Below are 15,386 nucleotides of genomic sequence, written 5' to 3'. Positions count from 1 at the left end.
TGAGCTTACTATACCCATGTTACATCTTCCTGGCTAATGACTACTGTCTTGTTTTATTGGATCTGACTGCAGCAATTTGATATGATAGACCATAGTATCCTGTTAGCTCGTTTGCAATACCAGGTGGGCATTAGTGGTTGCACATTAGAGTGGTATAGATCCTATTTGGCTGACAGAACCTTTTGTGTTAACCTTGGTTGCTCTGAGTCCCGCTCTGCTTCCACTCCACTTTATGAAGTCCGTACATGGGCGTAGTTTACCAATTAGCAGCCCCTTAAATGAGGCTCTTTTGCACGTTTCAGAGGGAAGATGACTAGAAATGTTTGTGTTTTATTAAATGACATGTTTTATAGGGCTGTAACGGTACACATGGGTGTATTGATACGTTTCGGTATGACATGTTCGGTTCGGTCCTCTTCGTTCGGTTTGGTCCATTTGTTAGCGCAAGCTTACACACGGGCGCTTTTGAATGCATGCGGGAGAGGAGAATGGTGGCACAAAAGTGAGAGCCAGAGCTTGAAGGTCCCCCCCATACACTGCGGTCTCCTGTTTGGGAACATTCTGGCTGTCCTGTTAAAATCGCTGATGGGGAAAGGTACGTGTACAAGTCCGAAGGTTGTGTGCTGACATTGCCACATGAGATGGGTGGCAGGTAGCACGTTTAACATGCACGGCATCATCCGACTGTGAATGTTTCTTTGACGATGAGGGAGCAAAAACGTCAAACTTAAATAGCGAGATTTATCATATTGTAGCTTCTTCCTGGAACACGCCGTCAGACGTAGTTTAATTACCACGTTTTTATTAATCCAAGTACAACTGGTCGTGCTCTTCTTTTTCCGCTGCTCCACTCGCTTGCCATACTACATCACGAACCTTGGAAACATCACAACTCAGCAACACACAAATCCGACCACAACACAGATAATCCAATTCGTTACAATATGCTGTTGAACATTCAAAGATTTCAATGCCTAAAAAATGTATACAATTTCATAAAGACTTTTTAAAATTACTGTATTTAATATAGTTAGAAATAATTGTAACTGTTATTGTATGTATTTTTTTCATCACAAAAAGTGTATACGTGTACTGTAATGACAACTTGTCTAACTTGAATATTTAGATGTGTCATAGGCTGTTGCTGCTGAGTGTTTAAAGATTTCAGTGTCTTAATAATTTACAAAATTAAGAGATCTTTATTGTTAGTGTATTTTTTATTCTGGTGTAATTTCTTCACCGTAATGTTTCGCTTTTATTTATTTTTTCGAAAAAAAGAACAGTTTACTTGTCACCTTTTCAAAATAAACATTTAAAAAAAAAAATTCTGTTATTTTGTACCGAAAATATACCGAACCGAAGTTTCCAAAAAAAAAACGAACCGAACCGAAACGTGATTTAGCGTGCCGTTACCCCTAATGTTTTCCATTTTTTTATGAGCGGTCAATGTGGGACCATATTTATACAGATTTTGAGACTTAATTATGCTTAAAAAGGGAACATTGGTTACAACAGTCATTGAAAGTTGCAGCTGACTGTTTTTTGTTCATTGTCTGACAGCAAGCCTAAACTAATTCCAAATGACTGGCAAAACTGTGCTAAACTAGTGCCTCTCCATTCACAGCCATTATAGTGACAGCAAAGCACGTTAGCGAGGACATGCTATGAAGCATGGACGGCACTAAGAATTATTTTTTTCTAATAAATCCTAAAACTCAAATTAATCGCCCTGCCCTACCTGAGTATCTTTCCTTAAAGTATATACATGGAATGCACAACTGTACCAGAGTGTGTTGTAGACATGTATTGTACTGTATTGCAGTATTTGCAGGCAACGGCCCAAAGCGAATTGCCCATCTCTAATACTTAAACACCCCTTGCTGGAGTCATTGTTTTGTTCTTGTTGGTGTACCATACTTTTTATTTCCTTAAATTTGGTTTCTGAACAAAGTATACATTACAACAGATTGCTGCACATGGTTTTGAATCTTTATTTAGACAACCTATTTAATATTCAGTGTTTCCCAACCAGGGGTATGTGTACCCTTTGGATTATGTGAGCACATTGCAAGGGGTAAGAGGAAAAATGTAACATGTAATTTATAGGGATGTAATAAATAATCGAAAATTGATTCGCCCCGATTAATCTATGTGATTAATCAAAAATCGAGTTGATTAAATTCATGTAGAAAATGATATCGTGAAATGTTTTTGATTCCAGATACATAGCACATTTAGTGCACAGAGACAAGCATGGTAGCAATTTTTTTTTAAAATCGAATCGAAAATCGGGAACTGAAAATCAAATTGAATCGGGGCTTGAGTGAATCATTACATCCCTAGTAATTTACTTTCAAGATTTAATAACCTGTGCCACAGCAGAAAAATTGCACGCCGGAGAGAAGGACATGAAAATACACCGGTTAGCTTAGCGCTAGCTAGCAGCTTGTACGACAAGTGGCGGGATTTAAAGTTGGTCCAAAAGATTAAGCCAGGGGTGCCCAACTTTAAGATCTATTTTTAAAGCAGCCAACCTCCCACGATCGACCAGTTCACGCACGCCCATGCATACACACACGCACGCACGTGTTAGAAGTAGACTTCGAGAGAAGAAATATACAAAACCTTAATTTTAGGGCAAGACACATCAGCTTTATGTTAACAGGTGAGGCATACCAAGAATACCAAGAAAAGAACACTGTTTCACAGTAGGAACCTACTGTGAAACATGGAAACGAAGGCTCGGTTTAAAAAATGGAATAGTCTAATCAAATTGATTTTCCTTTGCATAGCCAGATGCCGATTCATAAAACCATAAATCGATCCCTTTAATATATCAGTATTAATTAGAATGCCTTGTTTCAACTAGTGGGCCCGCATAGAACATATTCTCAAAAAGAAAAAATGTTTGGGTTGACTTCCACTTTAACCCATTAAGGATGGGAGCGCATAACTATATTTCTAGCACTAGAGCCGGGAGACGTATACGTAATTTTCTATTGATTATTTAATTCTTGGTCTCTTAACCAATGAAATGCATCAGACTATACTGTACACATGACGAAATGAGTAACGGCAGCTGCTTTGTTATATCTGGCAAAGGGTGTCTTGAATCTGTGCAGGGTACAATGATATCTCATGGCTATCAAGGTATTCTAGAGAAAACTGTGTTTACATGTTCAAAGGGGAGTAGGAAGAAGTAAAGAACTTATCTGCTCCTACCTCTTGTCCTTTGTATATTTTGACTTTCATATTTTAATTTCATATTAGAGTAATACAACTGCACTTAAACTTATACGTACATATGCCAACATGCATGCAATACATAAGCAAACACTCTGGCACATTTAGCATTATAATCTCATACTTATAATCAATATTTCATTACATTACACTCAATATGGCACATTCCAAAAATTACGGCATTTGAGCAATTTACTGACCTATAGATGATACTTCACTTTTGAACCTGTTTTTGAACACAGCAAGGGATTAACACCTTTTCAAGTCAGTTCTGAAATTATTCCACAAATTGACACCTCTTACAGGAACACAGTTTTGCTTAATGTTTGTTATTGTTTTGGATTTGTTGTAGAGACTTGTACATCTTAAGTCATAGCAATTCTCTCTAATTTCGAACAGCTTCTGAGTATTGTTGCAAAGCAGTTTGTGTATTTGTACATTTCTGGTATTTTAAACTCAACCCAACCAGGTCATAAAATGTCAGTGTTTAATTTGACAGTGGATTTGTTGGTTTAGTATGTTTTGAACGATTAATAATCATAGTAAAAATGTTTTAAAAATATATAAAACAATATTTTTTGTAGTTTGAAAACAGGGACAGTATTTCCACACAATAGGTCAGGTATGGTAATGAACAATATAATGTGACAATATAATAGCGAGTTCTTATTCAGGACATCCCTGGTTTTGCACAGGATCTCTAATGATTTTTGACATCCTACTTTTGACGTTATCTGTATGTGACTTTCAACATAATTGTGCATCAATTACTACTCCAGGGAATTTATTTTTATACATTCTTTCTATTTCAATTGAATTTATCATAATTTTGACTGTTTAGTTGGTCTAGTGCCAAAAACCTTCGTTTTAAGTTGAGTGATCATTTATGTCTTTTGTGTCAAACCAATTATTTAATATGTGCATTTAATTTCAAACAATTGTTGGAGACCATACCAACGGTTTATTGCTTCTAAGAGAGGAATTAACTCGATGAGCACTGCTAGACACATATTCAATTACCGGTACCTATTGCAATAACCATTAACGCATTAAGGCTGGGAGCGCATAACCAATGACAATTAATGGCTTTGTAATAGAATAGAGGATGGTAATTACCACTCCATTTTTTTGTCTTAAAAATAGTGCTTCTCTTGCATAGACACTGTTTTACATTTTTGATGAAACACTAAATAATACCAAACGCAGGCCTGTGTGAAAGCCATGTGTAAGCTCTCTATTATTTTGAAATTGTTTATATATGTAGGTGTCGAATTTCTGAGAAAACTTCAGGTATTAGAGGGTGATTCTATAGTCGCTAGGGATTTAAGTATTAATACAAAATCAATTAAAAATAGATTCAAATCGAATAATCGAGACGAATCTAACTCGGACATCTCAGCACTCACAAGCCCTATACAGCAACACCTAACAAAAGGCAACATACCTAGGTCATTAGAATATACTAATTTAGAGTGCCCAAAAAAATGTTTCCATTCCAGATGCATACCACATTTTGTGTAGATCACATGTGTAGATCAAATTATGCGCTTGCGCCAAACATCAGTGCGTATTGCGTTTGTGGATGGCTGCAGCACCACACTAGTGCACAGAGACAAGCATGATAGTGATTACTTAAAAATTTAATCAAATCAAAAATCGAATCGAATCAGGGCTTCAGTGAATCGTTACATCCCTAATAGTCACCTATTGGTTTGGGGGAGATTTTGAGCCCAAATGTTCAGTTACATTTTTTTTCTTTTTTAATTCTTCTGTCTACAAATGACATACGCATTCATAAGTTTCAAGAAATAAATGTTTCGTCCTCTGATTTTACCATTATTTAAGTTTTTGGGCATTTTCAGTTCATTTGTGTGCAGCTTGTCATTATGCTCACCCAGCATGCAATTTACAAGAGGAATATTTTAAATAATTTAATATTTTCCTTTTTTTATATGTATATATCATGCCATTAGCAAGCTTCATCCAATGTTTTCTTTCTTGCAGATACGGAACACTATTAGATCTTGGGGAGAAACGCAAGGACATGTTGGAGAAGAGCTGCAAGAAGTTTATGTTGTTCCGGGAAGCAAATGAACTTCAGCAGTGGATCAATGAGAAGGAGAGTGCCCTAACGAATGAAGAGGTGGGCTCAGACCTGGAGCAGGTGGAGGTCCTACAGAAGAAGTTTGACGATTTCCAGAAGGTATTATTATTGCTTTACAATCCATAACTGATAAACAAAGAAACAATTACAAAAAATACAATAAATCAGTTGAAAACACTAAAATACTTATTAAAAATAATTGTTTTACTTAAAGGGACACTTGGGTGAGCTTAACATTGGCACTTATATTATAGGTTTGCATGTAAAAATGATATTAGTACTAAAATGCCCACCTCAAAAGACTGTAGTGATTTAAGGGCTTTTTTTGTGATTAGGTTTATGACAAATTTCCCCGCCCCTTTTGAGGGCGTGGCTTATGTTATGTTTTCGGTCTCAGCTGTCCACGTCACGGGAGGGAGCCAAGCGTGGTAATATTGCTCGCTTTGTCAGTTCTGTTTTCTAAAACGGTGACAGATGCACCAAAATGCAAATGCACATTACTACTCTTGTCCACTTCAACCTGTGAAAGTATAAAAGTGCTCTGCACAATAGTTTGGATTTATTGACATAAAACGTGATCTCATCATGATCACCTCCACACAATCAAAATTACCGTGGCAATTGCTCCTCGACTTTCACAAGCTGAAGCGGACAAGAGCATGAATGCACACACGAACCCCGACTAGTTATATTTCGGACATTTAGCGACGCTGAACTCGTGTCTCAGGAGGGAGAGAGACGGCGGCTTGCAGCTGCAGCAGGCAGATTGGAGCTTTACGTCCCCTTCTTCCATCCCCGGTTAAAGGTAGGATAATGGGACGGCTAATAGCAACAACTAGCTTCAGGCCGTTAAAACAAAAGGCGTTAGCACAACAACATTAGCTCCTTACTGTCCGCCCAGCTTGTTGAGGTGAAGATGAGCCTGTGTCTTCATGTCGCCTCGCAAGCAGTCGCGTGCGGTGTCCCTGCTTGTTTGCCTGCAGCCGCCACCTTCTGCCCGAGTGAAGCGGTGTGTGAGTGACGAAAGCCTTCATCGAACAGCGAACCAATATTTCTAGTGAGGCTGACTGCACAGCCGAGTGTGGCCGCACTGGAACGTGCCATTTCGGCTGTTACCTTCTAAATTGGATGGAGCGTTGTAAGTCGAAAAACTGGGGCACTCCTCATCCAAATAATTGTGCACGTCTACTCATTCCCACTTCAGTCTCTGTAAATATCTTGACTGGTGTTTAATGCCTCACCCGTCCTAACCGTGTTCAGCAAAGAAGCTGTTTTTATTTATTTATTCATTTTAAGCAAAGAAGCAGTGTGCGCACGTCCTGGCCTAAATCTATGTAGCTCTGCTGACTTCCACATTTCCTCATTCTCATATAAATCAGCCACGGAGAGGTTAATCCTATTAATATGTTGAAGTGGGCATTAGTAGAGATGTCCACATAAAATTTGGTGCCAATTGATCGCCGTTTTTGGACGTCATAAGCAATAAAAGTACAATGATTTCCAATGGAGGGTTTGGAATCTGTTCCTCGCGTGACTCAGGCCGAACATGGATAGAACGCTAGGGGGCGCCATTCTCCTCATTAACCAGGGGCGTTATTCATGGAGTTACTTATTTACTAATTTCTCCAAAATGAATGGATAAAAGAGAAAATGGCAACTCTTTTCATTTTCCTGATCGAAAAATATAAAAAATTAACTTGTTAGTGAATACATGGCCATCCCGGCCCCACCGTCCCTTTAATCATCTTCACTGAAACCCATGAAGTCATCTTCTATGTTGAAAAATGTGATATTTCCTACATTTTTAGAATGATTTTGAACTGTAAATGTACATGTATGTACCTGAACAGATTCTTTCCTAACAGTGTGTTTTAACACGGCAGCAACTTTGTTGATTAACCCATTAAGGCCTGAAGCGCCTTTCTCAACAGCTCCCCAAAACCTAAGGTCGCCTTTGGAATTACCCTTGAAAACCTGAAGTTCTCCCAGACATTCAACACTTACGCGTGCGCGTGTGTGTGTGTACGTGCGTGCGCGTGTCTGTGGTTTTCCAGGACCTGAAGGCCAATGAGTCACGCCTGAGGGACATCAACAGAGTGGCCTCCGAGCTGGAATCCGAAGGCTTGATGAGTGACGAAATACCTCTGGTTCAAGTTCAGGTAAATTGCAGCTCCCAATCTCAGTTGTTGGCTCAACGTTTTCCTTCAGTGCCTTTTAATATTTCAGGCATGTTTTTCATTTGCAGCAACAAGAAACATTTGGTGCAATGTCTGTCAAGGTTGTAAGCAAGTTAACATTAACATTTGAATTCTATATTGTGCTTGATATTTGAACAAATAGGGTTAACACAGCCATGTCTTGTGCTAAATTTAATAGGATGAAGCTGATTCCAAAACGGCATCTCCATGGAAGGTAAATATTCACAGTGGAGGCATTACTTTAATCATTCAATGCAAGCTGTTTTCAAAGCAGAGTTCCTCATTTTGCCAGCCAACCAAAAACACTGGTGTCTGATCAAAAAAAGGAGAAAACAAGCATTTTGTTAAAATCATCTTAAGCCGAACAGTGACTTTGTTGCATTTTTTTTTTTTTTTTTTTGCTTTTTGTGACTTCTCAAACTATATACACTGAGAGGGCTTTTTATGGCAAAATATTTTTTACAGATATACAACGAAGAAAGAGGCTCGAGTGTGGCTTTGTAGGATCGCGTTCACCATTAATTTATTCCATAAATAATCTTTTCGCAGCATCGCAACACACACTTTCTACTAATGTGACATGCTCTGCATATACCATACATGTACATACTTGAGTGTTGGGTGTCTGTCCAACTTCAATGTGTTGGCATTTCTCTAAATCTATGTATTATTCGTTCATTCATTTTTTAAAATAGAACAAACTAAAAAAAAATAATGGCTTGTTCCCTCAATAATCATTCCTATAACCGAAATGTACGATACGGAAGATGACTTGTTGACAAACAAATTACATTTTTGAAAATGTCCTGTTTTATACACAGCCTTAATGTGCAAATTTTTCAGTGAACTGAGACTCTCTGTTGTTGTTTGACACACATCTTTGTCTTTATTTGTATGTACCATGGCCTTCGGCGAATGCCATCAAAATGATAGTGCCAAGAACTTGACGGTGCTTGAAAATGTATCAATAGTGTGGAAGAATACTGACAGGAAAGCTTTGCAGTATGCACAATAATCAAGTATTTGTGTTTGACTGTGGGCTGAAATGTCAGAGCCCAATTTCTAATAATAATTTGAGAAAATGTGGTATGGTTAACATAACCAAAGTTGTTCTCTAATTGTCTGTTTTGGGTGTTTCTGCAATGCCCTATTGTTTTTCCATAGAACATACGCTTGGCTGTTCAAACAACGGCTAACTTTAATACAATCAAGGTAAGAATTTCTCCCATCAAAACATTATGGCTTCCTAGCAAGTCCTCAAGATCCTCAGGCCTCGTTCAACTTTATAAATTTTATTGTTTATAATATTTCAGATTTTAGATATAAAACATGTCTCTAATTTTAGCCATTTTATTATTAACAGTGTTGGATGTTGTTTGAATTTGGACGATTCCGGTTCCAATTACGGTTCATTGATTCAGGTTTCTCGATTCCAATTCCTAACACACACAAAAAAAAGGAGTTATTTTTTTAACGTCTAATTTCATGAGCTTTTTACTGTTTGTGAACTTGACTTAGATACTCAAAGGGCAAATTTTTAACCAGTATATTTATTTTTTTAACTATTTTTTTTACGATTGTATTTTTCATTGTATGTTTGATTGTATTATTAAAAGTTTTATTTTTGAGATCCTCAAGAAAATACAATACTGCAGCAGTAACTTTAAGTGTAAGGGACATGAAGAAAAGTTACCCAAAAACTTTTATTAAGGAGTAAAAATAAAACTAATGAGATTTCAATTATTAGTTTGGTAAAATAGCTAAGGAAAAGGCCTCCAAAAAGATGCCGTAAATTCGATATTTTCGTGATCTGGGTCCGCCCACCAGCCGTTTGTCCCAGTACGTGCGTGATGTCACTGGCCCAGCGACGTTGTCTTCAGACTCTGAAAATGGCAATGACAAGCTGTTGGTAAGTAGTGGTCGTTTGTTTCTATAGCTCAATTAAAGGAGAAGCGAAATGAATGGTAAGAAAAACCACGACGAGCACACTTCACAGCCGGCGAGTCAGAGACGTGGTTCGATGACGTCATATCCGCCTTCTTCTCGATATCGCCCCGCCCGGAAGATTTTCAAAGCGTAATGCTAAATGAAGAAAATACAAACTGTTCATTCCGACATGGACATTTTATTGTTTAATACAACATGTTAAAATTTGTAAAAATCGTGATCGATTTATTTCATGCAGCAAAATAAGATTAATATAAAATAAGCTTCAAAATAATCTTTGCTGGATGAATTAATTCTGGTTGTTTGCTCATTTATTTATTTATTTAACTCTTTCGATCCCAAAGGCATATTTATGTCTTTTTACAGTCTAGCCATTCAATCCCAGGAATTGTTATATATTTTTCAAATATTAGGGTAAAAGAGTCTCTGGAAATGTCTGGTACTGAATGAGTTCATGTTCATTGACTCATGCCATTGCAGTGGTTCAGGTGCGTATATTTGTGAGCAATAGTTTATCATATTATTCATCACCTTAATCGGGATATGGAATTCTCATTGATTTTCATCTCTACTTTGGGTTTTTCTGTGCAGCTACTCAGGGTGATTCCTCCATCCCTCGGAGCGTAAGCATCAGTCCCTCCCCCCTTTTCTCTTAAAAATTAAATAAAAACAAGTTTCTTTTTAAGTGAATATTATTACTGCCAATCAGGTGATGCTCAGAAAAATAACAGTTACCCTAAATCAGGTATGTCCTATGTCCAGCCCGGAGACCAAATGAAGCTTCTGTTCAAATTCCCACCAGCCCGCAGCCTTTGGTATAAAATTAGTCATGTGTGGCCTGTCAGGACTGTTGACCACAGTAGAAAATATACATGTACAAATAAGCGATTATATTTTTCACCGAAAGATGGTAGCAGACCTGTGGCCATGCTCTCGGGTAGGGCTGAACGATTTATCGTTTATATGGCACCAAAATCGCAATCTCAGACAATGCGATTTGGAGATCGCCAAAGAGGCACTTTGTTTAAAGTGCACCATGCTCACCATTAGTGGCATGCTACTGTGGGCAGGTCCAACGCCAAACTGGTTAAAAAAAAAAACGTTATCCTACCACACGCTGTCGCTCGTACTCCCGGAAGTCATTTCATTCGCGGCTGCTTGAAGGTAGGCGCTAAGCTAGCTTGCCTTGTAGCAGCACAGTCTTTTTATTTTTTTTACTATTTATACTATATGTAAGTCCGTGCAAAGCAGCAATGAGCTGCATTCTGCGCATCATCTCCACCACTGTGACATTTAAACGACCCCACTAACAAGTAGCGTTTTCACCGCGGAGGCGAACGAGGGCTCGCTAAGTGTGCTAATCGATAAAGTGAAATGCAGAGTCGAGAATAGCAAAATAAGTGCTTGTGTACAGTAGACTTTTTACTGAATCCTGACTAGAACCGCGTAAGGGTGGAGATCCAGCAATTATGAACAGAAATGTTTTATTAGAATCAAAACGTATCTAGACAAAAAATAAGGCGAGGCTACATTAGCAATTTAGCACACGCTCTAACACCGGCCGGAACTCGCCATGGCTTAAATAGCCCAATCACAACTATTCTCGTTGTGATTTTTACACTCACCATTACTGTGTGGACCAAAAGATTCAAATAATACCATTATGTATTTCAAGCTATACTGCTAAAAAATCGAGGGACTGTCCCCCTCACAAAACCTCTTTAGTGTCCTTGCGTTATTAGAGTAATAGCTTTGAATGTTTTTGATGGTATAATGGATTTTTTTGTCATGTTTGTAAATGTTACTGTACATTGTGACTATTGCACTGAAGCTTGATTTCAAGAAAATCGCAAATTAAATCGAAATCGCAATATCAGTCAGAAAAATCGCAATACAAATTTTTCCTAAAATCGTTCAGCCCTACTCTCGGGTGCTTTCGGGAATATGCTCAGAGCGAGATTTGCCTCTCCAAACACATTACTCTCAAAGTTGTGTTAAGTGTAGTGAACCCCTCACGGTACGACCTTTGTGTGGCCCTTTCCAGCACATTTAAAAAATAGAGACCGCAGCAAAGGAAAAAAAGTTGACGGAGAGGCCCTATATGCTACAGCTAGGCTTGTCAAAAATATCGATACTTCGGTACTTATTCGATAGTAAACGTTTTGAACAGATACAATACTAGCTTGCTGTGGTATCGATATTACCGATACCAAACCACTGACTCCGATACCAACAGCGCTTTATCTGCCAACGTCTGCTCCGAATGGTCTGCTGCTCACGCACACACTGCCGAAGCCTGCCCCGTGCACCCCTCCCTCCCTGCTCTGCCGAGTGCAGACTGCTCGTTGAAGCCCTAGTTGGCCGCGCCAAAGAGCTACAAATGGAGTATGAATGATTTAAAAAAAAAAAAAAAAAAGAGCGCGCACGTCGTGCAGCCCCGCGCTCCTGCCACCAAAGCTGCGTCGCAATAGCACGGAAGCTCGCCCCCACTCGAGCTGCCGTGGTCCTCTCGGTCAGCCCCTCCGCTCGCTACGGCAAGCGCGGGGCGCTGCGGCGGCGACTCTGTGCGTGCGCCCGGCCCTTCCCACGGATCTCACCGCGGTGGCAGCAGTCGCCCTTCGCGGGGTCGGTGATCCTGGCCCGGCTGGCTCATTCGGCCGACGCCTAGCCATAGAACTGACGCGACGTAGCTTTTGACCCAAAAGTCAGAATCTGCTAAGTACGTCTAATGGCAACAAGTTCAACACACAAATCATATCTAGCTAATATTTAGCTTATAGCATACGCAGCAGCAGCATATACATAGATACTGTACATGCAGATACATCATATGGTTATATAGACTGCTAAAATAGACTAAGATAGACTTTACTTGCTTGCCCTTAAAATGCAGCGTTGTTTGTCATACATATATTTTTTTCTTTCTAAAGAAAGACAAGGTTAGACAATCAATTGGTGTTCAGTAGCATGCTTTCAGTAACAGCTGCATTATTGTATCGTCTTGAACTTCTCAAAAATAAAATTCTTGTGAAAAATAATACTAAATAATAGTGCAAAAAATGTATTAAAATAAATACTGGTTAAAAACAGCCCATCGAGTAATCCATGGTAAAGTTCACAAATAGTAAAAAGGTCATGAAATTGAAGAACAGAGAGGTTCATGTGATTTGTCCAAAAATAACTCCTTTTATTTATTTTTTTAAGAATCGGAATCGAGAATCGTTAGGAACCAGAATCGAATCAAAACACCGGAATCGTCCAAATTCAAACAATGCCCAACCCTACCTGCTACTGTTCTGGATAGCCAATAAGTGAACGTATTTTAATTTCTTTTTTTTTTATTATTATTGCTATTATAATCTGTGACTTGTTGGCTTGCCTTAATAGATAAACATGTGGGTCTAGATACTCAGACAATTTACAGATTTTGTTGTCAATTTATGTTACTGTAAGTGGTGGGTGTTATTCTTTTTCACTACCTCAAACAACTTGAAAATGATGTGCCATTGTTATTGCAGGAATTGAATAACCACTGGAAATCACTACAGCAGTTGGCTGAAGAAAGGAGCAACCTGTTGGGTAGTGCCCATGAAGTGCAGCGATTCCACAGGTGAGAACTGTTTACCCAATTTATATCATATACAGACTGAATTTTCTATTAGGAAATTAAGTATAAATGTCGGAATCCATTGATGGACTATAATGTTCTACATAAAAAGCACTGTCAAAAGGTGATAATGAGGATGGCCTTTGACCTTCGCTGTTTGCTATGATACTATTCTCACCAGTGAAAAGGTGCATCTGGAAAATATTAACAATTATTAACTTTTTCCCCATAATGTTGCAGCTGTATTCCAACATTGGAAAAATAAAACATCTGCACACAACACCCCTGCATTGGCTATTGGAAAAGGTTTTTAGGACGCGAGCAGCGAACGCTATTGTGTAGAAATTATTACTACCGTAAATAATCACATTTTTGAGGAACTAAATGTGAACAAAAGCTCAACAAACTTTGCGCAGACATCGGCCCTGGCGAATAATTTGATATTTTAAAGTCATCATACACAAGCACAAAAAATGGGTCTGTAGCGCCAGAAGTTTAACTGAGCCCTGACGCGATATGTGTGACCTAGCGCTATGAAAATTGGGAGGCACGTGTTGCCCAATGAGCTGTACAATAAAGTATTTGGTAGCCTTATCCTAAAATGTACAGCAATGAGTATTTGAACGTACACATTTGGCCAATTTTTGCACATTTACAAGGGTAAATGTATGCATTTACCGCCCTTGTACTACAGATTTCATCCGATTGACCTCAAACTTGGGCTGTACCTTTCTCAACACCTGGGACAACAACAAGGAAAACAATTTAAAGTTTTCGACATAATATATAACGTGGACGAGGCATCAAATTTTGCTTTTAAAAATTCCTTCCAACGAAGCATTTAATTTAGATTTACGAAAGTTGGGAGACATATGGACCTTCAAAAAGGTTTTCTGTATGCGATATGCTTAAAGCTATCAGGAAGTCCACAATTTTGAATTTATTTTGTAATTTGTCACAGTTTTTGGCCTTTTCATCGAGGTCGTATTTTAACAAACTAATCCTAGGGAATTTATCAGATAGTCTTTACTTTTTTACATGTTTCAGCTTTAGCATGTTTAAGATGGAAAGTTATTGAAAGTTTTTTTTTTTTTCGTTGCACGCTGTTGCCGTGGCAATGTGCTGTTCACAAAGAAAATGCTGTTTTTAAGGGTCTGAACGTGGGCAAAAACTCATGAAACTTTGCACACATCAGACCTGGCATAAAAATCAATATTTTGGGGATTTTCTTTTGTGTGATTTAATTACAATTTTTTTTATCTCTGTCTCTGGCCCACTACATATATGTAACTACATATATTTAACTAAGTATTTCTGGTTGTACGTTTCACCTAGATCTATGAAAATTGTGAGGCATATGTAACAGTCCAGGACATACAACAAAGTCTATTGTAGCCATTAGGGGTGTAACGGTACGCTAAATCACATTTCGGTTCGGTGTTCGGTTTCTTGGAAACTTCGGTTCGGTATGTATTCGGTACAAAAAAACAGATTTAAAAAAAAAAAATGCTTATTTTGAAAAGATGACAAGTAAATGGTACATTTTTCTTAAGAAAAAAAATAATAAAAGCGGACCATTCGGGTGACATTCTAAGAAATTACACTACAATAAAAAATACACTAACAATAAAGATCTCTTAATTTTGTAAATTATTAAGACATTGAAATCTTTAAATACTCAGCAGCAACAGCCTATGACACATCTAAGTATTCAGGTTAAAGCCAAGTTGTCATTACAGTACATATATACACTTTTTGTGATGAAAAAAATACATACAATAACAGTTAGTTATTGCTAACTGTATTAAAACTCGTTTTATAATGAAATACAGTAACTTTAAAGTCTTTATGAAATTATTTACACTTTTTAGGCATTAAAATCTTTGAATGTTCAACAGCATATTGTAACGAATTGGGTTATCTGTGTTGTGGTCGGATTTGTGTTTTGCTGAGTTATGGTGTTTCTGAGTTTCATAAATGCATCGTACAGCTAGTGAGAGGAGCAGCGGAGAACGAAGCAGAGAGAGAGCTGTTGTACTTTGTTTTTGGCTAAAAAGACTGCTTGCTTCCTCGCCTTAGAAACATTCAAAGTCGGATGATGTCGTTTTAAGTGTTATTATGTTAGACGTGCTACTACAGCATAGCCGCCAATCTCATGTAGCAATGTCGGCACACAACTTTGCGACTTATACACGGACCTTTCCCCATGGGCGATTTTAACAGGAAAGCCAGAATGTTCCCAAACAGGAGACCGCAGTGTACGGGGGGACCTCCGAGCTCTGGCTCT

The 15,386-nt window shown here is 38.2% G+C and overlaps 1 protein-coding gene across 4 annotated transcripts in view; it reads left to right on the top strand.

Annotated features, from left to right (window-relative positions):
• The window catches only part of sptan1 (spectrin alpha, non-erythrocytic 1), a 103,626-nt gene that overhangs the window by 43,188 nt on the left and 45,052 nt on the right, over positions 1 to 15,386 (top strand). For all 4 annotated transcript variants that reach the window (XM_086053528.1, XM_086053527.1, XM_086053526.1 and 1 more), the window contains 6 exons: positions 5,248 to 5,446; positions 7,402 to 7,506; positions 7,593 to 7,625; positions 7,724 to 7,759; positions 8,710 to 8,757; positions 13,011 to 13,102. In XM_086053528.1, coding sequence (XP_085909654.1) covers positions 5,248 to 5,446; positions 7,402 to 7,506; positions 7,593 to 7,625; positions 7,724 to 7,759; positions 8,710 to 8,757; positions 13,011 to 13,102 — 513 coding nt within the window. The remainder of the gene's footprint in view (positions 1 to 5,247; positions 5,447 to 7,401; positions 7,507 to 7,592; positions 7,626 to 7,723; positions 7,760 to 8,709; positions 8,758 to 13,010; positions 13,103 to 15,386) is intronic.

The sequence above is a fragment of the Filicampus tigris genome, chromosome 15 (assembly GCF_054856515.1).
Source record: "Filicampus tigris isolate MCC_2025a chromosome 15, RoL_Ftig_1.0, whole genome shotgun sequence".
Classification (NCBI taxonomy): Eukaryota; Metazoa; Chordata; class Actinopteri; order Syngnathiformes; family Syngnathidae; genus Filicampus; species Filicampus tigris.
This window is presented reverse-complemented; position numbering and strand designations above follow the sequence as displayed.